Source organism: Epinephelus lanceolatus, chromosome 12 (genome assembly GCF_041903045.1).
Source record: "Epinephelus lanceolatus isolate andai-2023 chromosome 12, ASM4190304v1, whole genome shotgun sequence".
Lineage (NCBI taxonomy): Eukaryota > Metazoa > Chordata > Actinopteri > Perciformes > Serranidae > Epinephelus > Epinephelus lanceolatus.
This window is the reverse complement of record NC_135745.1, coordinates 22766988-22790479: the sequence shown is the minus strand read 5'-3', so window position 1 is coordinate 22790479 and position 23492 is coordinate 22766988. Positions and strand designations below refer to the sequence as shown.

General features: G+C 41.3%; 2 protein-coding genes across 3 annotated transcripts; both read left to right on the top strand.

Moving 5' to 3' along the window:
* Positions 1-769: 769 nt before the first annotated feature.
* On the top strand, positions 770-15016 carry LOC117272427 (protein-cysteine N-palmitoyltransferase HHAT-like protein). Of its 2 annotated transcripts, XM_033651355.2 has the most exons (12): positions 770-943; positions 3665-3792; positions 5076-5143; positions 6305-6418; positions 7145-7339; positions 8900-9109; positions 9467-9638; positions 11142-11286; positions 11411-11446; positions 11548-11749; positions 12557-12698; positions 13928-15016. In XM_033651355.2, exons 2-12 carry the CDS (start codon positions 3687-3689, stop codon positions 14068-14070), a joined length of 1533 nt encoding a protein of 510 aa, XP_033507246.1. In that variant the 5' UTR covers positions 770-943; positions 3665-3686; the 3' UTR covers positions 14071-15016. The 2 variants fall into 2 exon arrangements, with proteins under 2 accessions (XP_033507246.1, XP_078029238.1); XM_078173112.1 differs by lacking the exons at positions 770-943; positions 3665-3792; positions 5076-5143; positions 6305-6418 and adding an exon at positions 6769-6895.
* Positions 15017-18420: 3404 nt separating this feature from the next.
* LOC144465089 (tripartite motif-containing protein 16-like) lies at positions 18421-20717 on the top strand. The gene has a single exon (XM_078173113.1). The coding sequence runs from the start codon at positions 18509-18511 to the stop codon at positions 20177-20179; it is 1671 nt and encodes a 556-aa protein (XP_078029239.1). The 5' UTR covers positions 18421-18508; the 3' UTR covers positions 20180-20717.
* Positions 20718-23492: the final 2775 nt, after the last annotated feature.

Genomic DNA, 23492 nt, shown 5'->3' with positions numbered 1-23492 from the left:
ATGGCCCAGTGTGTTACTTCCAGTTATTATAAAAAGGATTCAGCTACATTTTGATTTAAGGTGACAGATTGTAGCTGGCTAACATAATTTCATCACAAAGTTGGATCAAATGTGAGCAGAGTTGGTTGCGCATTGATTTTACAATCGGCTGACACGTGCAAACCAATTGTAAAATCAACAGTTGTAACTGCAAGTGTATTTTGAGGGCTTAAAACTAGTTTTAAATATTTTGAATGGTCAGTGGCAAAAGTAATTTAACATTCTTTCTGATGAATTGCTAAAAAATGTTGTTTGGTTTTGAAAATGGGAAGATATTCCATTAAATGTTTGTTTTATGGTTCTTGTTTGTATTAAATGTGCTAATTGTTTCTATATGTTATTTTAACACTTGGCACAAATGCACAACCTGGTTTTAATAGCAAATTACAGAATTTTAGAAAACACCTGTGTTCATTAAGACATATTGATTCATAGTTGAGACCTTAACCTTTAATTTGCTCCTGGGTGTAACATTAATTATTGCCAGAGAAATACAGTAGAGAAGGAAGAGTGTGCAAGCCAGCCCCGGTCTCCCCTAGGTGCTGCTATTGACTCATGCAAACTGCTTTCCTCCTCATTTCATGTCTTACAGTGCTTCTGCGCTCCAGTAAGGTCTGATGGGCTCGCTGTGGACCACCCCTCACTGCGGTGCAGTAGTGAAGGTTAAATATATCCCCCCCCCCCCCCCCCCCTCTCCTCCTCCTTTCGTTGAGTCCGCAACATCCTGACTGGCCGAGGCTGGTGATCGCAGGCAGCGGCAGCGGCAAGCCCCCACAAGACGGATGAATTAGAAAACCTGCTGTAACCACCGCCACCCCCTTTTCTTTTATTCATTCTTCTTTTACTGAAGAGTCGGGCTGTAAACACTGCTGCCCTCACCTTGACAGGGTGAAGCGGATACAAGGTTAGTAAAAACAAGTGTTTTTTTGTACATAACGTTAAAGATAAGAGAAAGCAAAAAAAAAAAAAAAATCAATGCAAAAGGCCTGTGTGTTGCGCATGGAGCAGTGAAACAGTAAAGCTGTATTTGTATGCAGGACGCTTTGCTGGGGTCCTGCCTCAGCCATGGTAACATCTTGGCATGGGCAGGACTTCTTAGTTCGACTCCTTTAACTTCAACTCAAAGTGCGCGACACGAGCCTGGCGCGCACACACACCCACACACCCAACCAGGTATTAGTGCGTAATTCTCCGCTGGAAAGTAACTGTCTGTGTGTTTTCCCACTCCGATGCACCATTCTTGGTCATTCCAGTCAGTGCTAATTATTCTGTGAAGTGAGTCCCCAGCGCCTCTCAGATCACATAGCACTGCAGCTGCCCCGCCGTACAGCACACCAACTGCAAGAGCTATAATAGGAAGGAGAGGTAGGGTTGCGCAGCTGACGATGCTGATTCCGAGGAGCCAGAGCTCTGCAGTACTATTTAAGTCACTGCCCTGTCGATCCTGAAATCTTATTAGTAAAATGTCATCTCCTTAAAACACCTCGGTCTGTATCTGTCATGAAGGACCTGTGTTGATGTGTGTTGGCACAGGTTATTACATTTTATTTAAGTACAGGTATTGACTGTTTTCCACAGGGCTATATTGCAAAGGGGAATCTATATGAATGGTGCTGATGACCATGTGAACAGTCAGTAATGCAGTAGTGGTGTATACCTCAAAACCTTGTGTGTTCTGCTCCATTATTAGTCAAATTGTTAGTGTTCAGCCCAACCAGTATTTCTAAAATAACTAAGGTGCATGCTTTCATGCTGACGTCTCAGCCCTAAATAACACTTACAGATTTCCCCCAGAATAATCAATGACATCTGGTTCATTAAACCTTGGTTAACCAGGGTTCCCAGATCCTTCTTAAAATTAATATTAATCTACAATTAAGGCCTTAATTGGTCCCAAAAGGTCTTAAATATATATTTTAAAAATCTTAAAACTTTACATTTTAAAATCTCAAAGTAATTGGTAACATATATGATTTAAAAAAAAAAAAGTACAGAATGCATCTTGTATTAACGTCACACAGATCAGGATAGCAGAACCAGCAACACTTTAATTTGTTTAGCTGTCACCACAGGCGTAGATTTCGGGGGGGCGCAGGGGACACATCTCTCTCAGTTGCTAGAAGATGTGCATTTGTCCCCCTCTGATTAAAACATTAAAGTAGCAAAGGTGGACAAAATGAAAGACTTTTGCACCCCACACAGCGGGCCACCAACGTCATTGAGGCTGATTTATGACGCACAACACTTCTGAAGAGTTTTGCTCGCGGGAAATTAAACAGCAGTGCAACGTTTTTAATTTATGCTACAGCGAAAGGTTTCAGTTGTCTCCATGATAACCAGAGACTGCCTGTGGTTTTTTTTTTACACAACAAGTTTGTTTCTGTTGCATTTAGTAAAGTGTAAATCATTGAGAGAGGCGTATCCCCTGTAACCCCCCCCCCCCCCCAAAAAAAATCCACACCTGTGGTGACAGTTAGCTAGCAAGACAGCAGATCTTCTGCTCTGGAAACAAATGTAAGAGTTGTTGGTTCTGCTATCCTGATCTGAAAAAAAACCCCAAACAGTTTAAAAAATCCAACTTGCCATGTCTGAGCATTTTTAGGATTTTTAAAATATTGATTTAAGACCTTTTAAAACCAATTAAGGCCTTAATTCTGCTGATATCTTGTTGAAGTTAAGTTGTGATGTCAGGTGACCGAAATTCAAAATGTCAAAAAAATTCAAAAAAAGCCAATTTGATGTAGAGCACTGACAAAAGATGACGTTGATAATTTGTTGGTTTTGAAGCTGTGTTGTGAAGGAACCAATCTCCAGCGTCTTCCAAACATGCCAGCATCACCTTGATGTAGAATAACACATTTAGTCATAACGTATGAAGAACAAAACCAAATGTCTGCAAAACTTTAAATTCTAATATCAATTCACATTTACGTTCACATTCACATTTCAACCAAGATTTAACATCTGTATGTCTTTCTGACATCATTTTGATGTTCGGTGCCAGCTGGGTAAATTGATGCAGAAAAGGCAGAATGGAGGAAATGAAGTTCTTGATGCTCAAAATTTTCTGGCATTAGGACCCCAAAATTCCCTGTTTCATAAGTATCCCCCAAATATTAAAGCAAAACCTACATCTTTGGCTGTTTCTATACCCTGGACGACGTGGGAAAGTGCAAATACAATAAAAATTGGCTGTTTAACAAAGATTTCACAGTGGGGATGTAACCGGTACAAGGCAATGCAGACGAGGCTGAGTGTATTTTATGCAAAAGTTTGTCAAATTTGGCATGATTGGGAATCAAGACAGACGAATCCCACATGCAGAGAAACACAAAAACCTGCCAACAAATGGAGGATATTTCCCACTTCTGCTCTACTCTTGTCTTTGCTACACATTTGTTCATATTTGTCACCAATCCTCAATACCTGGTGTCTTTTTACTTCAATTTTGGTTATTGCAGAATTGGTCTTACATTTTATGCCATGCTGTAGGAGCCCTGTTAACCCTTTGCTCACACTTCCACCATCATTCATTGCTGGTTTCAGATGCATCTGTTGACTTTCTTCATATCTTTTTCCTCCACTCGTCTAAAACTGTGTGGCTGGTTTCTTTTCAACCCACTAGGCTTCCAGTGCACAGAGTCACCATGGGGATCAAGGCTGCCCTCCCCAGATATGAGCTGTATCTCTACACAGCTGTACTCGGCGGGGCCTTGATATGGGCAGGCAGTTGGATATTTGAAGCTTCAAGTGGTGAGTGCACAACAAGACGTGTCAAGATGAGATGAGTTCACTGAAGTTCACTAAAGTCCATTCATATTTTTTGGAGTCAGGGCAAGTGGACACTCTGTGAACAGCTGTTCCAATGCCATTCTGACTTTATGAGTAAAAAACACTCACTTTGAAAAAGCACTTACTGTGTAATAAAGGGACTTTGTTATGAAAATGTGCTTTAAAAAAAGCCCCCTATGTAAAACTGCAGAGAGTAAGGTTAATTTAGCTGTCCAAAAGAGACCCACTCTCCTCCCTTAAGGAATTCCTGCATGCTTCTATTAATATGATGACAATTTAAAGATGCTCCACTTGCTTTCTAATTATTTTCGTGATGGAGATATTTTAGACTATGACTCGATTACACTGAGTCAACTTATCCCAAACTTTTCATCCTGAAATAGTGACAAATATTTGCATGTATTCAGACAGTAAAATGCTATCTTCTTCACACACTGGTCTGAATGGACTGAGTGTGATCCGGTGAATGGTACTGTCTGTCACAGTCTGTGCAGTCAGATTGGCCACGGCACAGTCATGTTGCCTAGGTTCTTTTTCTTCCTGGTTGTCTTGAAATGGTCATTTTTGGGCTGCTCAGTCTGTGTGCATTTACTGCTCAGGTCTGCATGCTACAGTAGCACTGTACGCCCGTAATAGAAGCTTGGCCGTGTTCCCAGAAGTAAGAGGCTTTCCCTGCCTGACCCTCACATTTTGATATCCTTTTTCATGTCCATTAGTGTAATCAGGCAGAGCTGGAGGAGCTGCTGTGGGGGCGCGTGCCAGCCGCATTTTCTGCCATGTACTGAACATGTCAACATTACTGCCATGATTCGGATTATTATGACACTTGTTTTTTTATTGTTATTTTTATCCTTATTGTGTTAGCGTTTCACTCAGGTTATGAAGAGAACTGCTGTTTATCCTTCAACAAGATTATGACCGAATGAGTGTCAGCTTCAAAAATAGAAAGCTTTCATTGGGTACATTATGTAATATTTGATGTTATCAAATGGACTGAATGTGCTCTCACACCTTAAATTCACTGTGAATAATCCAACAATAACACCAAAGCTGTTTAAATTGTGAGTTCCTGCAGGACCCTTTCCTTAAAATGATTACTTAAAAATGCTCAGTGTTACATAGACCCCAAAATAAAGTATGGATTTCTCCTTATATTGCCATCAGTTGAGCGTTTCATACACTACTGATTAAATAATTTAACACTGCATTTGTTTGGTGAATATCCTCTGTTCTTCTTTATTCAGACAATGTAAACAGAAAGGCCTTCAAAGAAAGTGTGAAACCAGGATGGCATTACTTTGGACGGAAAATGGTAGGTTGACTACGGAAGCCCTGAGAGGCAAATGCGAAAAAAATATGGTGATCCATTTTCTAAATCTGATCTTATCTGTTTTCTTTCCTGTGGTTTTGAGTTAAGAAAGGGTGAAATATATGAGGGAGGATTGGGGCCATATTACAGAGACAAATAAATAAAACAAACTTAGATTTTGAGAATAAAGTCGTAATATTACAAGATTATACTTGTAATTTATGAACAGAAGTTGTAATATTACATGTTTTTCTCCTAAAGTTTTGAGTAAACTTCATGTAAATGTACAAGTATATTCTCATAGTATTACAACGTTATTCTCCTAAATTTACGACTTTATTCTTGTAATATTATTATTTTCCCTCAAAATTACTACTTTATTCTCGTAATATTATGACTTTATTCTAACAAAAATTTCAATATGGCCCTAATCCTAATCCTAAAAATAATTTAAAAAAATCTGAAAAACATGGCGGAGAAAAAAAAGAGACCCTTAAACTCATTGTCTTAATTAAGTTGTGCAATAGAGTGCTGCAGGGATGATGTTTTTTTGTAGGTAGATGCAGAAGTTAGCGTTGGCCTGATTCCCTCTTCAAAAAGCCAATGGCATGGGTTTTGAAATTGATGTTTTTTATGTTAAAGAACAAAAAATTCAAGTCTCTTCAGCTTGTGTTAACAACAGACTTTATTTTCAGGCATTTAACCAAAAACCCATTGACTTTAAGACAAGGGAAGACGAGTGCTAAAATGCTTGAAGCTTTTAAGTCTCCTTCCTGCACCACTCTATAGCATTTAGGGTAGTGGTCCACTTCAGCCTCTTGTGGCCAAAATAAGTATTACAACAACAACAACAGCAAACACTTAAAATATGATCCTGACAAAAACAAAAAAAAATCACATGCCAAGACTTTATTGTCACCTGTTTTCACAGATGAAAAAAGTAATTTGATAAGATAATCCTGGCAAAACTTTTTTTCCACCTGTTCTTAAGGCGGAAACACAAGACAGAAAACAATTTCGATCAGAATTAGAAAATGGATCAGCAGAGTTTTCTTTCTCACTTGCCTCTTAAGGTTTCCATAATAATCCCCTTGACCATCTCATTGTGTTTTATGATTGGACTGAAGAGAGTCATGTTTAATAATGCATCTTCCTTTGCCACAGGATGTTGCGGACTTCGAATGGATAATGTGGTTCACTACATTCCGCAATCATATCCTTTTTGCTCTCACTGGTCACGTTATCTTTGCCAAGATATTCACCCTGCTAGCGCCAAAGGTGCGTGCATGTGTGTGAATGTCCTTAAACTACAGCACTGTAATCTGATTGCATTCAGGTATAATGGCATGTCTGTTTTTATGCATATGTATATAATGCATATATGTGTGTTTGATTGAGGTTGAACACAAGCTTTGCCCTAATCAAGACCATACACCAGATTAAAATTCATATGTGGTATAAAAACATTAAATGCTAAGCTGCATGATGTAAACAGCAGGCCTTGGGTTGTACAAGTAATTAAATAATATTCTATTTAGCTAAATATAATTTTTCATACTACATATTTGTACCCAAAGTTCCAACACATTATTGACTCGATGCATGAGCATGAGTTTGACTGTGATGCTGTCTGCTGAGTCTACCAATGGTTATGTCCTTCAAAAATTTTGACATATTTACAACCGTTAAATATGTTTGTAACGTTTTCTGTCTTGTTCCATGCTTACAATGAAGATTGGTATAGATGGATGTAAGGTAACATTAATAAACTTGTGAATTTTATAACATTTGTCACGTGTTTCATTTCAACCATTCATGCATGGACAATAGATTTGTTGTTTCACCCCACAGTTTACTCCTTTCATCCTAAAGTACATCCATTGTTGTAGATGCAACAGTGTTCTTGTACTAACACCATTCATCATGTGTGTTGCATTAAATCATGAAGAGTTAAATAAATCCGTTCATGACATCACACTGACGTTGGTCCCTCTTTACCCACAGCACAGATCCTTGATCTTTGCTGTGTACGGTGGTTTGGCAGTCCTGATCACGATGGGCTGGACCTTCATGGCTCTGGTTCTGTCTCACTGCATCATACTCTACAGCGTCGCCCTGGTCAAGATGAAATGGTTGTGCTTTGTGGCCGGCCTTACCACGCTGGCCTCCATCAAGCTGGAGCCCTATAACTCCTGGCAGGTGAGTGGCTCAAACATCGGATCAGCAGACAGGCTGATCCGATGCCTCAGATAAACAAACACTGAATACTCTATTGCCTATTGAACTATAGGAATTTGGAGGAAACATGTATCTTCCATTAAAGTTGGGGTAGGCAAAAATCTGTAAATTGCAAGATTTGAAGATGCACCCTCCTCCTGCATTTCTTTCCCTCTGTCCGAAGCCCCTCCCACCAGACCACCACCACAGGCATATGGATGCACTTCATATAGTAATAATAGCCACTTTTACTACTTTTACTTTTAATAGCAGTTAGTGGCTAACTCAAAGAAAGAAGAACACAGCTAAAATGTCTGCAAACTGCAGAAACAATGAGCTCCTTACCCTCCAAGCAGAGGATGAGATCAGCTGCCATATAACAGTGACGAGAAATGATTGTCATTGCCATGTTGTGCTATTGTTATTGTTTATACAGTCCTGATGCTGGCATGCTGTCTGAAATCATACTGTGATGAGCCATGATGCTGCCGTTGTTTGGTCCTGTGTAATGGCAGCAACAGAAAGTTTGCTGAGGAGTTGGGGCTGTTCCGTCCCTCTGAGCTGGGGTTTGCACTGACTGGATTTGTGTTGCTGTGGCTGCTGACTGGCAGTTTGTCTCTGGAGCTGCTGTCCTTCCAGTGAGGTGGTCTGTAGTGGCAGGAAGTGAAGCAGAGGACACGCTGAGATTTGAGGCTCTAGCTAACATTACCTACATAAAAGTTAACTTAAAGCCACAGCAATGAGCCTTTAGCTCCAGTTTGCAGAGAGCCTAACTATTAGCAACATTTTCTCTCCATCTTTGCAACACTTCACTGATACTGGCACATGTTTTGTTTTCGTGTATTGTCAGTCTCTTTTATAGACTCCATAAGTCCATCCTCCTTTTTTGCTTTGCAGTGTAGGTAGTTGTTGCCAATGCTGGAATAGCAACTTTCTCTGCAGTATTCTTTGCCACTGAATCAGACTTTCAGCATCTGAAGGAACATACAAGTGCATCTGCACTTGTAGAACAGCCAATAGGAAAGCCCTCTCTCTTAAATGACCTGTGATTGGGCAAAGTCTCCCATCACAGATAGATTTTCTAAAGCCTGAAAACAGAACCAAGAGGAGGTGCAGAAGTCTCGTTTTCTCTCAGACAACTTAAGACAAAGTCAAACTGCCTACCCCAGCTTTAAAGGAGTCTGAAGTCATTCTAACAAAGTTAATGCATTTATTTTTAGTGGATCCTATGCTACTGCTTGTATTTCTTTCTTTTTTTTTTTTTTTAAAGATTATTTTTAATAATAAGACTTGTAATAGTAATTATAATATAAAGAGTATCATAGTATGATATATGTGTGTTCCTCTACATCTACCACTCCCCTTGTAATAATAATGATGACAATAGTGATATATAACTGAGAACGAGGTGCAGATATATTGCTGCAAAATGCTTGTTTCGGTGTACAGCATTTGAGCCAAATATTGAATAACCTAAAGAAAATGTCCATATGCAAAATGATGATGTCTGAGGAATAAGAATAACTCTGAGCCCTTTTTCAGGAAGCCTTGGTGACCGGCTCTTTTGACTTGCAAGACATCCTGTTCTATGGAGGCTGCGGCTTCAGCATCATTCGCGGTATGAGCTTCGCTTTAGAGAACTGTGAGAAGAAGGACGGCAACTACACATTCTCTGACCTGCTGAGATACAACTTCTACCTCCCCTTCTTCTTCTTTGGACCCATCATGACTTTCGACAGGTTTCACATCCAGGTGAGGATTTATCATTAACTGAAAGTGCTGAGAAATTAGTTTAAGTGAAAAATGAGCTGCATATCTGAAATTTGACAGCAGTTATTTAGCCATCACTCATGAGCGCACATGTAATACCCCCACATAATGCCATGTAGTTACATAACTCCATTTAAAGCCATGGGTAGAGACAGAAAACAAAGCTTTTGGGGCGTATGCACACTTTGATTGAAATGACTGTCCACACATTTGAGTTTTATACTCTAAATGCTGTCTGTGTCCACTGTAAATCATTTTTAAGTAAAACAAATTTTATTTAAAAATGGGATGGTCATATTTTTTTAACAAAACAATGATGGCTTGTTTTTAACTCCACAGGTGAACAACACCCAGCTGACCCGTAAAGACAGGGAGATGTGGAACATAACCACTAAGGCCTTGTTGCATCTGGGAATTATTCTGATGGTGGATGTCATCTTCCACTACCTCTACATCTTGACAATCCCCAGTGACATGAGGCTGGTCACCAAGCTTTCTGACTGGTGTCTGGGTGAGACAGAAACAGTATATATATGACACATCCAATATTTACCAAAGGGCTAATATCTTATATTCTATCTATGCATCACATTTACTCCAAGTGCTTTATCAAACATTAAAATCTACACCTCTAGGAGAAGTTTGTACATTAATTTTTCGCAACAACTAATAATTATGGGCTTAGAGAGAGCACACCTCTCTGCCCTTCCACGTGCATGTGAGTATAGCCTGAGGCAGAGAGAGCAAACCTTCCTGCCCTTCCATGCACCTACATGGAAAGCCTAAGGCAGGGAGAGCAGCAGCAAAGACCCCCCAGGGAACAGAGCAGAGCAGCATCAATGACAAACAGAAATGACATTGATAAGTCAGACACAGCCTGAAAAGGAGGAGCTGGGGTGGAGGCAGGTTGCAAAGTGGCTTACAGAGGAAGCAGCAACAGTAGGCAGGCCAGAGCAGTTTAAATAGGGCGCCCTGAATGAGATTCACCAATTGGTTGCATAGAAAGGAATCATGTAATCTATCAGCTGACTCCCTTCCATCGATCAGCTGCTCCATCAGTTGATTGGGCTGTTTGAGATCAGCTGATGTAGCTGGGATGTGAGCTGAGCTTGACATTGTGTCCTACCTGAACTAACGCTGTGCTCAATTTGGGATCAGTTCTTATGTAAAAACAGAATCTACGCACACTCAAAAACAAACACTACATTAACATTTCATCTCATATCAGTGCCTTCCAATAATTAGTGACTGATCACACTATTTATAGTCCCAAAGTAGGCCTATATCATGTACATCTGTTTACACAGACTGATGAGGGAAAACCTGTCCCCTCCAGTGGTCAATGTCTCTCTTCTGTGTTTAGCAATATTTTAGGGGCCTCAGGTTTGAGATCTAACCTTTTTTTTTTTAACTTCATCAGTTGTACGCCTTTCTCCAAATACAACATTCCCTGAATGAGTAACAGCGTCCCATGCATAATTTTTTGTATTTATATGCATGACTAACACTAATAAACAGCTCATTTGGAGCTCACTTCCTACAGAAGTGTCTCCACGTAAGAACTACCAACAAAAGACAAGTGCTTTGTCTGTGAATGCCGGGAGTTATAGTGAAACTGATTTATGTACTCGTGTTTGAAATTGTCGCTATTAAGCCATGTTTAATGTGTGTTTTGAATCAAATAAACTTTACAGCACTTCACAGAAACCTTTGACACTGACTAGCGTTTTGGAGGTGTAACTGCAGAGTGACACAGACACACCACTGTACAAGTAAAAAAATGCTCACAACGGTGTAGGCAACGTGTGTAGGGTCTGCCGCACAAGTATAAATCGCACTTAATTTGGATTAAACTGGCACACACTTTCAGTTTACAAGGACAAGGGGATTTATTGTTATAAAAATAGGTAACAAATCTGACGTAGACTTTTCTGAGGACTTTTCTCAAGAACAAATTTAAGAATATTGTTGAGTGAGACTCATACTTGCTTTGTTTCCATGTGTACCTTTACAGCTGGTCTGGCGTATTTCAACCTGGTGTACGACTGGGTGAAAGCAGCCATGATGTTTGGTGTCATCAACACTGTGTCTACACTGGACCACTTGGACCCGCCTCAGCCTCCCAAATGTATCACCATGCTCTACGTCTTCGCTGAGACGTACGTGTGACCTGCACTAGTTGTGTGTCATCTTAAGAAATCATTGTGTAGTTTCTTTGTTGACTGTGTTAAATCTTGAAAAGGTGTAAAAAATGTTTACGTGGAAAATGTCTGTCTTTTTTAGGCACTTTGACAGAGGCATCAATGACTGGCTGTGCAAGTAAGTGTTTAAAATTCTGGGTTTAAATGACAGAATCTACTCAGTATACACCGGACATTTCTGAGTCGTCATCAAATTAAATTTGAGTTGTAATTTTGCAGGTATGTTTATGACTATATTGGTGGGAATCACGATAAAATCTTCAAGGAGCTCCTGGCAACCTTCTGTACCTTCTCCATCACCACCCTGTGGCTTGGCCCGTGTGAGCTGGTTTACCTCTGGTCCTTTTTCAACTGCTTTGGTCTCAACTTTGAGCTGTGGGTGGCCAAGTTCTTCTCCATTCCACCATTTTCTACCATAGAGGTGAGAAACATCAAAATAAAAATCAACTCTTTTAATGCACAATCAATATATGGAATAATTGGAATTATGATGTTGAATAATGGCCGATGGGCGGCATGGTGGTACAGTGGTTAGCATTGTCACACCTCAAGGCTCTCTTGAGGCACTGCATACGAAATGAGGCAATGCAATGTCACAGTGACCTTGACCTTTGACCACAGAAATCTAATCAGTTCATCCTTTAGTTGAAATGGACGTTTGTGCCAAATTTTGGAAAAAATCCCTCAAGGCTTTCTTGAGATATCATGTCCACAAAATGACATGTAGAAATAAAGTGTGTTTGGATGTGTGACAGTTAAATCTGGCTGCATGGTTGGTTTTTGAATTGACCGTATTTTAACAATATTTTAACAAACCTTCAGTTGTAGTAGCAATAAAGCAGTCAAAAGTTATTGTTTTGCATTTTTGTGTTTTTGCGTCTGTTAGCGTATGTGGGTTGTCCAAGGGGTGTAGCCATAGGTAGTTGTTCAAGACAACTGACCTCTTCACGCATGCTTGACTCACATCGACCCACAACTCACATCGTGTATTGACACTGCCAAGTCAAGTAAACAGAAGACCAACGACAAAAAACTGGCTCCAATCTGTTGTTTTTATTCAGGTGAGGCTGATTCTTCCAAATACCATTAGGATCACTAGGAAACACTAGAGGAACATGATTTTTTTTCACCAATTATCCGTCTCATGTACTACTGTCAGGATGTAGTGACAGTGAAGGGTTATTTTTACCTGCTGACCATTTAATGTGTTTGTGTTTACTGCATCCAGGGTGCAATGGGTGAAGCCATGTCACGTAGGATCCGGGGTGTGTTCAACGCTGCCAACTTCTGGGCCATTGTCCTCTACAATGTTCTCTCCCTGAACAGTTTGGAGTTTGCCAAACTGGTGGGAAGACGATTAATTTTCAAAGGTAGGGATTGTATTACATAAATGTGACTGAATCAGGTAGATTATTTAAGACTGCAATGGACTCAAACCAGAGATGTTATACCAAAAATAGTTAGGATTCCCTTTTTAATGCATAGCATAAAATAGCAAAGCAAGCTAACTGTTAGCGTGCTCGGTTGAAAAGTCAAAATGCTCTTGGAAAGAAGAATAGAGTACTGTAAACAAACTATTACCATTGGAAAAATTGCTGGTTTTGGTTCAGCGCCGGAAGTTGTGCCCATAATTCACACAAGGTGTCATGGGGGCAAGGAATGTACTAAACAGTCTGCCCCTTTAATGCGGCAAGGCCTCGCATAACAGAACAAAATAAATGGCCCACTTAATTAATAAATTAAAGGTGCAACAAAATCAGCTAACTGTGGGAAAAACAGTGGTTGGCTCCTCTATTTAGGTGTTGGTTTTTGGTGTTGGTCTCAGTCAGAGGCTTGCAGGTGATTGGATTCTTACCTCTTGGCTGGTATGCTTCAACAACCACTCCAAGGGTGTTTCTCAAAGTCAAGGAAGGATCCTCAAATGGCCAAATTTGAAGGACACTATGTCATCGACCTCCGCCAAAGGACTGTTCCAATGTCAAGGATCCTTCCAGATTTTACCGAGGACTGAGTCCTTCTTTCAGAGAAATTCCAAGGATGCATGTGTGGATCCTCCGTGGGTATAAAATCCCCACAATACTTTGCACACGATTTGCTGGAAGTGAGGGCGGGGCCTCTTCAATGAAAGCAGCAGGACCCGTCCTCCCAAGGAAGGATCCTTGACTTTGAGAAACACCCCAAGGTTTTACTTCAAACAGACCGACCCAAATTACGCAGTATCCAATTGCAGGCCTCAGCTCTCCTCTCAGGTGTGTGTCTCAGTGTGTCCCACTTGTCTGGGTCCCAGTGCTGGGCCTGTTGCCCTTCCCTGCTACATAAAATCAAACGATATCTTTTCTTTCAGGTGTAATCAAAGAGAGAAAAACTCAGACATCAAAAAGCGACAGAACCTCAAGGGATGCCTTCCTCCTGATACACACGACTTAACATCCTCTTTGTTGCTTCCTTTCACGTAGAATAAAAGAATGTTAACAACAGAGGCAAATGTAGAGGTTGTCAGCAGGATTATCTCCAGCTGACCATCACAAAGACAGCTGCATTCATTTTAAAGTCATATTTTCTTCTCCTTTCTCCTTTCCTTCACTTCCTCTTCTCCCAGGTTTCCCTCTGTCCACCCTCTCAGTGTTATTTGTGACCTACTGTGGCGTGCAGCTGGTGAAGGAACGGGAGAGACAACAGGCCCTGCTGGACGACCCCGAGCCGGTGAAGCCGGTGGATGACGTCAAAGAGAAAGCAGAATAAACAGACAGAAAAAGAGAATCGGACTGTCACAGACTTCACGGTCAGCAGCCCCCTCACGTTGTTCTGTCCTCGGCCTTGAGAACTGAACCTAACCAGACTGTAACAGCCAGTCAGCACCTGTATTGTTCACAAGCCTGTGTTTTTTTTTTTTTTTTTGTTTTGCTTTTGTTTTGTCAGAAGCAAGGCAATGTTTTGAACTGTGAAATATCCTCAAGTGCACTTGCTGTAGATAATCACCATGTCCTTTGGCACAAACCCACTGATGGTGCATTTTGTATTTGTATTTTACAAGAACAAGACAAGATTGTATAGGAAATGAATGAATGAAGCTACACCTAATACAGTATTGTAAAGGAACAACTACTTCGCTCTGTGTGGTTGTGTCCTGTGTTTATTTTTGATTTTTAGTTGGATGGTGTCTTAATTTTACTTTAGATTAATCATCACATGTTTAATCACACTGAAGTCAAAAGACTTGAAATCAGGGTGCCACGTACGGAGCGCAATGATGAAAATAAACAAAGGGTGCTGTGGAGGGTTTCCACATAGCTTGCAGCTGATTGTGATGTATATTTGTTCTACTGTCACTAAGCAAAAACACAGGAGTCTATTTTAAAGTTGATGGTGAATGTATGGGAAATCGAATGTAGCTCAACTGTCCGGAGAACGACAGCTTTACTGCAGATTACTGTAGCTGTGACATTTCAGCATATCTGTCCACTCTCTTTTACATGATCCAGGCCCCGCTGCTCGCCATGAAAGGCGATACGCCCGGAAGGGAATATGGGTCACTCTTATCCCGCCTGTCAACAAAACCTGCTGCCTGTCTGTCTGTCTGTCTTCAGTGCAGCAGGCAGGGAGGAAATGTTTCTCACTGCAGGGTTTTTACTCAGAAGTGTTCGTTTCAAACGTTTGAATTGAAATAAAGTTTTTGTTTCATTCAAAATTGTCACAATGTTTGCCGATATGTTTTGTTGCTAAAATGGAGGTGTTGCTGTTTGCTTGTCTGCATTTAAACATTTAACAGTTTCATTTTGTTTAAATTGACGGAAATCGTCAACATGTTTGGACTGTATAAGGGACTGTTCTTTATTTATCAGAGGAGGGACTGCTGGCGTGTGACATCATTTTTTTTTATGCAGCGATAGCTATAGCTGGAGGCATCGGTTTCTGAGTTGTCCGTTCATCCATCTGTAACCTCAAGAATACCTTGAAGGAACTTCTTCAAATTTGGCACAAACGTCCACTTAAACTCAACAATGAATTGATTAGATGTTGGCAGTCACAGTTCAAAGGTCAAAATCACTGTGACCTTGTCCGTCTCATTCTCATGAATGGGATATCTCAAGAACATCTTGACGGAATTTCTTCAAATTTTGTACAAATTTGGACTTGGACTCAAGAATGAATTCATTATATTTTGATGCTCACAGGTCAAAGGCCAAAATCACTGTGACCTTGTCCGTCTCATTCTCATGAATGTGATATCTCAAGACCACCTTGAGAGAACCTCTTCAAATTTGGCACAAAAGTCCACTTGGACTCAAGAATGAACTGATTAGATTTTGGTGGTCGAAGGTCAAAGGTCAAGATCACTGTGACCTTGTCCGTCTCATTCTCGTGAACATGATATCTTCAGAACACTTTGAAGGAATTTCATTAAATTTGGTACAAACATCCACTTGGACTCAGCGATGAACTGATTAGATTTTGGTGGTTATAGGTCAAGGTCACTTTTACCTTGCATCTATCCGATTCTCGTGAACACAATATCACCACAATGCCTTGAGGGAACTTCTTCAGATTTGGCACAAACATCCACTTGGACTCAAAAATGAACTGATTAGATATTGATGCTCATAGGTCAAGATCACTGTGATCTTGTGTCTCTCCCCTCAACAACAACTTGAGGGAATTTCTTCAAATTTGGCACAAATGTCCACTTGGACTGAGGAATGAATTGATTGGAGCTTGGTCGTCAAATGTGAAAGACTAAGACCTCACAAACCATGCTTTTGGCCAGAATTCGCATTCATTATGGGGGGGGAGGTCCTTATGTGCTGTCAGAGGGATGTCATATGCTGTAAAGCCCTCTTAGGCAAATTGTGATTTGACATAATGTGCTTGATAAATAAAATTGAATCGAATTGAATTATGACAAAACTTCACAAAAATGTCTCACAGCAGACAAGGCAGGACGTTCAGTAAACAAGCTAACTATCCTAACGACAGATCAGAAATGTGCAACATTTTTTGCTGACTCTAAATATCAAACAAAAAACAGAGAATGTGTCATATTAAGCATGCGTGAACTGTAAATTCATCACTTCTAAGCAAAAGGGAAAAGATAATGTTATCTCAGAGCCGTACGATGGAAAGTTTCTCCTCCTCTGTGCCGCTGCATCACTCCTGCAGCTGTCTGTACCAAAGAGCAGCATGAAATTCAAGAGCGCTCATTCCACAGCAAAAGCTGCGGACCAAAACATCCCCAGAAGTACACTGCACACAGCACACTGACGAGCAAAAAAACAACCAAAACCGCTCAACATGGAGCAATCTCAGTTGACTGAGGGGTCTCCGACTGATGATTCGAATCTCCAGCTTTCAAGGGGCAACCATCGTCATTACTCAGAAACCAAAGGGGAGAAATTTAATCAGATTCTAAATTGATAACTCCTGTCTTGAAACTGTGCTGACAGTATAGATCAGGGGCCGGCAACGTTTACTACCATGAAGCCATTTTTGATCCAAAAGCCAACTAGTGTTTTGTTGGTGTAACTGCAGAGTGACACAGACACACCACTGCACAAGTATAAATGCTAACAATAGCGTAGGCTACAACGTAGGGTCTGTCGCACAAGTATAAATCCTGCTTAATTTTCTTCTTGGGAGAGTATAACTGAGGCAGTTTTCCTCCTGAAACACCACAAAGTCCAGTGTTCATGTTCAGAGCAGAAGAGCGTTTGTCAGTCAGTCTCTGTCCTTTAACTTTCCTCACTCAAACAGTTTTGTCACAGAGACATGAGCAGAGTTTTCTATCATGTGTTGCTTTTTACAAGGAACATTTTCTTTGTGCACTTAGACAAGAAAGAGGATTTATCACAGAGACCTTGATGAACTGGATAAATAATGACACATGTAGGAAAACAGTAATTGTGTCATTGATTCTTTACATTTGGTTAGAAGCATCTTCAGTTAAAAATAAAACAGAATTCAAGAAATAAAAGAAATCTTAACCTATAACCTTAAAATCTCAGTGGAAACTCTCCTCTCCCATTTTTCCCACGTTACCTGAATGCGTCATCAGTGTTACAGGGTGTGACTCCTGTGACCAAACTGACACAGTGTGATATTACATATATTTAAATCTGTCTTTACTGATGTTGTTTGAAGCTGCCAAAGGCTCAGTGAAGTTTGGGCATGTCTTCCTGCAGTGAACATCACAGCAGGTTAACAAGTGAAATGTGGAAACTGATGCACAACACAAGAGGGTGCCTTCATCCTGCTAACCAGGGATGTAGAGGAGGTTAAAGCACCTCAACTCAGTGTCCACAGTTTTAGTTCAGACCATGTTTTTAGGCTGATAAAAACCTTTATAGTAAAAGTGCATTGTGTCATACATCATGGTAAAAGCTGTCAAACTGATATTAGTTCATCAGTTAGAGAAACTTTACTGTCAGTGATTTAACGCACCACCCTGCCAGCACGCTACGTGACCCAAATCAAACACACCCAAGATGGTGCAGACTGACGGGTGCATGTTGGATCTGGCAAACTTGCTAAATGCTCATGGTGGATCCTCCAGCTGTGACTTCTACGTTCAATGGGGAACTTTAGGTGTGTGAGGCCTTTGTTCTGTTTGTGACAATAATCCCTGATGTGACTGCAGAGAAGTTTCAGCTGGTTGCAATGTGCAGTCGTCACAGCTAGATGCCACTAAATCCCCCAAAATCTTACACACTGGACTTTTAAGAAAAAATCTTTTACCAACCAAAACTTTATTCAAACTGTATTTTTGGAAAATGAGAAGAGCCCATTTTAAGGACTGAAGAGCCGTCTCCAAACCCTCTGATTCTAAGAGTTTACCTCCTAAAAGTTGAAGTGATCAGTGTTTTTAAATGAGAAAGGAGCTTTACTTTAAACAAGTGTGAAACACACAGTATCTCTGTCTCAAACTGATCCTCTTCCTGCAAAGCTGCATGAGCCCTCCCTCCTCCTCCTGCTCTCACACACAGCGAGCTCCACTCTGTCCACAAATTTCCTTGTTCCCTCCCCTTCAGATCTACAGTTTGAAGATGGGTGTAACTAACATGTGGTGACATGACAGAGCTGACAGGCTCCATTCACTGCAGGAACACATGATGTTCAGTTCAGAGCTCAAACTAGTTTCACTTTAAAGGAAGTGAGAGTCAGACAGGCGTTGTCACTGAGAGGTGAAATGGCGCAGAGAAAAATTGAGCTGGACCGAGAAACCTTCTCTTGTTCCATCTGTCTGGACCTACTGAAGGATCCGGTGGCTATTCCCTGTGGACACAGCTACTGCATGAACTGTATTAAAACCCACTGGGATGAAGAGGATGAGAAGAAAATCTACAGCTGCCCTCAGTGTAGGCAGAGCTTCACACCGAGGCCTGTCCTGGTGAGAAACACCATGTTAGCAGTTTTAGTGGAGGAACTGAAGAAGACTGGACTCCAAGCTGCTCCTGCTGATCACTGCTATGCTGGAGCTGAAGATGTGGCCTGTGATGTCTGCACTGGGAGAAAACTGAAAGCCCTCAAGTCCTGTTTGGTGTGTGTGGCCTCTTTCTGTGAGAAACACCTTCAATTTCATTATGACTCAGTTCCGTTCAGGAAACACAAGCTGGTGGAGCCCTCCAAGAAGCTGCAGGAGAACATCTGCTCTCGTCATGATGAGGTGATGAAGATTTTCTGTCGCACTGATCAGCAGAGTATCTGTTATCTCTGCTCGATGGATGAACATAAAGGCCACGACACAGTGTCAGCTGCAGCAGAAAGGACTGAGAGGCAGAGAGAGCTGGAGGTGAGTCAACAAAACATCCAGCAGATAATCCAGGACAGAGAGAAAGATGTGAAGCTGCTCCAACAGGAGGTGGAGGCTATCAGTCGCTCTGCAGATAAAGCAGTGGAGGACAGTGAGAAGATCTTCACTGAGCTGATCCGTCTCATGGAGGAAAGACGCTCTGATGTGGAGCAACAGGTCAGATCACAGCAGGAAACTGAAGTGAGTCGAGTCAAAGAGCTTCAGGAGAAGCTGGAGCAGGAGATCACTGAGCTGAAGAGGAAAGACGCTGAGCTGGAGGAGCTCTCACACACAGAGGATCACACCCAGTTTCTACACAACTACCCCTCACTGTCAGCACTCAGTGAATCCACACACTCATCCAGCATCAACATCTGTCCTCTGAGCTTTGAGGACGTGACAGCAGCTGTGTCAGAAGTCAGAGATAAACTACAGGATGTTCTGAGGGAGACATGGACAAACATCTCACTGACAGTGACTGACATGGATGTTTTACTGTCAGACCCAGAGCCCAAGACCAGAGCTGAGTTCTTAAAATATTCACGTGAAATCACACTGGATCCAAACACAGCACATAGAGAGCTGTTATTATCTGAAGGGAACAGAGAAGTAATAGTAATGAAAAAGCAACAGTCTTATCCCAGTCATATAAACAGATTCACTGAATGTTTTCAGGTCCTGAGTAAAGAGAGTCTGACTGGACGTTGTTACTGGGAGGTGGAGTGGAGGGGGAGAGGAGTTGATGTGGCAGTCGCATACAAGAACATCATCAGAGCGTGGGGCTTGGATGAATGTGGTTTTGGATGCAATGACAAATCTTGGTCATTAGATTGTGACTCAAACAGTTATAAATTTTGGTACAACAGTGTTAAAACTCTCATCTCAGGTCCTCGGTCCTCCAGAGTAGGAGTGTACCTGGATCACAGTGCAGGTATTCTGTCCTTCTACAGCGTCTCTGAAACCATGACTCTCCTCCACAGAGTCCAGACCACATTCACTCAGCCTCTCTATGCTGGAGTTTTATTACATGATTATGGAGACACTGTGGAGTTATGCAAACTCAAATAGACAGAAGTCATTTAAGGGTTAAATCCTGTGTATTAATTCTTATTCACTCTCCATGTTTGTTGCTGAGAGCTGATTGTTGTGGCGTCTCTTCACTGCACTGAGATCAGCTGTCAGTCAAACATTATGGGCGGTACTTTGACGTCTTCTCCTGAGCTGTTGTGTAAATATTTCTTGCGGTGGCGCTCCTTCCTGTGTGTGTTTAGCCGTGGAGGCTGTCACTGCTCATCATGATGTGTTGTAAACTTCTTTGTGCTCTGAATGTTTAACGAACATTTCAGTGGATGTATTTGTACGTTGTTGTTTCTCTCCCACTGCATGAGTCTGAAGAGAGAAATCAGCAGACCTCCTTTATCTCAGATATTGTGCTTGTAAATTTGTACAGAAACGTATAATTAGCTTTTAATGTGTTGGTGTGGCAGATTAGTTAGCTACTAGAAACTGTAATGATCCTGATCATAATCAATAAGGAGATCATTCATTAATGTCTTTTACACAAACTGAAGGTTTACATAATGAATAAACACACATGAACAAAGTATTTTCTTCTTGTCTTCATTCCAAGGTATCAAACAAAGCTGATGGAGAAACTGTGACACTGATATGAGAGTATAACTGAGGCAGTTTTCCTCCTGAAACACCACAAAGTCCTGTGGTGGCAAAATTATTATTCAATAAACAATTCAAAGAAAAGTCTTTACACGTCAGCTGTCTTTCTTGAGTTTTAATAAGCATTCATGAATGGAGTCTCACAAACAGTACAAACCGCATGAACAGTCAGTCAGAGTGAGAACTGGCAAGTGTCCTCCAGCTCTCTATTTTTATAGTTACCCAAACACATGCTCATCAATAGTCACAACACATGGCGCCAGAGAACCTGTTGTCCTAAGCTGTATCCTGACACAATAACAGGGTCATAACTCTGAAGGCCTCTCTGAAGGTTCACCTTCGGCCTGTTTTGCGACCAGGCCTGTTTGCGACCAGGCCTCTGCCATATATCTGATGTTATCAAGTGAGGGATTACAGAGCATGGAATGATTTGTAAGCTTCAATAAAGTAAGTCTTGCAGGACACCCTAAGGGGTGAAAAGAGGGTCAGATGCCCATAACTTGTCAGGCACCCATAATTTTCCATCACAGTCCAGTGTTCATGTTCAGAGCAGAAGAGCGTTTGTCAGTCAGTCTCTGTCCTTTAACTTTCCTCACTCAAACAGTTTTGTCACAGAGAAATGAGCAGAGTTTTCTATCATGTGTTGCTTTTTACAAGGAACATTTTCTTTGTGCACTGAGTCAAGAAAGAGGATTTATTACAGAGAGATATTTGGAGTTGATTTGGTTAAGTTCAGGTGTGAAGAGGGTTTTTTTTGTCCCAAAACACACAAGAGACAACAGATATGATGCAAAATACTTTTTTACAACCTGAGAGCTGATGTGAATAACATTTGCAAAGTGGAAACTCTCCTCTCCCATCTTTCCCACGTGACCTGAATGCATCATCAGTGTTACAGGGTGTGACTCCTGTGACCAAACTGACACAGTGTGATATTACATATATTTAAATCTGTCTTTACTGATGTTGTTTGAAGCTGCCAAAGGCTCAGTGAAGTTTGGGCATGTCTTCCTGCAGTGAACATCACAGCAGGTTAACAAGTGAAATGTAGAAACTGATGCACAACACAAGAGGGCGCCTTCATCCTGCTAACCAGGGATGTAGTGGAGGTTAAAGCACCTCAACTCAGTGTGTCCACAGTTTTAGTTCAGAACATGTTTTTAGGCTGATAAAAACCTTTATAGTAAAAGTGCATTGTGTCATACATCATGGTAAAAGCTGTCAAACTGATATTAGTTCATCAGTTAGAGAAACTTTACTGTCAGTGATTTAATGCACCACCCTGCCAGCACGCTACGTGACCCAAATCAAACACACCCAAGATGTTGCAGACCGACGGGTGCAACTTTTAAAATCATGTAAAGTGTACCCACTCAGTCCAAAAATGTGATAGTTTACAGTGTCTGGGTTTGTGAGTGGATGTCGTGCATCAGGGTCTGTAATCCAGGCTTGAGCTGCTGAGTCACATGGATCTACAGTACTGTGCAAAAGTTTTAGGCAGGTGTGAAAAATGCTGCGATTTACAAAATGTCAAGTGAACAAACCGAGGAAACATTTAAATCAAATCAATATTTGGTGTGACCACCCTTTGTCTCCAAAGCAGCATCAATTCGTCTAGGTACACTTGTTCTTAGTTTTTAAAGGAACTCAGCAGGTAGGTTGTTCCAAACAACTTGGAGAACTAACCACAGATCTTCTGTGGATGCAGACTGCCTCAAATCCTTCTGTCTCTTCATGTAATCCCAGACAGACTCGATGATGTTGAGATCAAGGCTCTGTTGGGGCCATACCATCACTTCCAGGACTCCTTGTTTTTCTTTACGCTGAAGATAGTTCCTAATGACATTGGCTGTATGTTTGGGGTCGTTGTCCTGCTGCAGAATAACTTTAGGGCCAATCAGATGCCTCCCTGATGGCACTGCATGATGGATAAATATCTCCCTGTATTTCTCTACATTGAGGACACCATTAATCCTGACCAAATCCCCAACTCTATTTGCAGAAATGCAGCCCCAAACTCGCAAGGAACCTCCACCGTGCATCACTGTTGCCTGCAGTCACTCATTATTGTACCGCTCTCCAGCCCCTCAGCGATCAAACTGCCTTCTGCTATAGCCAAACATTTCATATTTTGACTCATCAGTCCAGAACACCTGCAGTCATTTTTCTGCACCCCAGTTCCTATGTTTTGGTGCATAGTTGAGTCACTTGGTCTTCTTTCCACATCAGAGGTTTGGCTTTTTGGCATTCTTCCATGAAGACCACTTCTGGCCACACTTCTCGGGACAGTGGATGGGTGTACCTGGATCCCATCGGTTTCTGCTCGCTCTGAGCTGATGACACTGCTGGACATCGTCTGTGTCATAATGTGTCTTTCATCTGCTGTGCTAAGTTTCCTTGGCTGACCACTGCGTCTACGGTCCTCAACATTGTCCGTTTCTTTGTGCTTCATCAAAAGAGCTTGAACAGCACATCTTGAAACCCCAGTCTGCTTTGACATCTTTGCCTGGAAGAGACCTTGCTGATGCAGTGTAACAACCTTGTGTCTTGTTGCTGTGCTCAGTCTTGTCATGGTGTACAACCTGTGACATGATACTGACCTCCACAACCTCACCTTGGTAGCAGAGTTTGTCTGTTCCTCACCTAGTTTTAAGCCTCCTACACAGCTGTTTCTGTTTCAGTTAATGACTGTGTTTCAGCCTACATA

Excerpts from the sequence above, each read along its gene's own strand:
- LOC117272427 (XM_033651355.2), top strand. The coding sequence starts at position 3,687 with ATGGGGATCAAGGCTGCCCTCCCCAGATATGAGCTGTATCTCTACACA. Across the intron at positions 5,144-6,304 it reads ATTACTTTGGACGGAAAATG|GATGTTGCGGACTTCGAATG; the intron begins GTAGGTTGACTA and ends CCTTTGCCACAG. Across the intron at positions 9,110-9,466 it reads TCGACAGGTTTCACATCCAG|GTGAACAACACCCAGCTGAC; the intron begins GTGAGGATTTAT and ends TTAACTCCACAG.
- LOC144465089 (XM_078173113.1), top strand. The coding sequence starts at position 18,509 with ATGGCGCAGAGAAAAATTGAGCTGGACCGAGAAACCTTCTCTTGTTCC.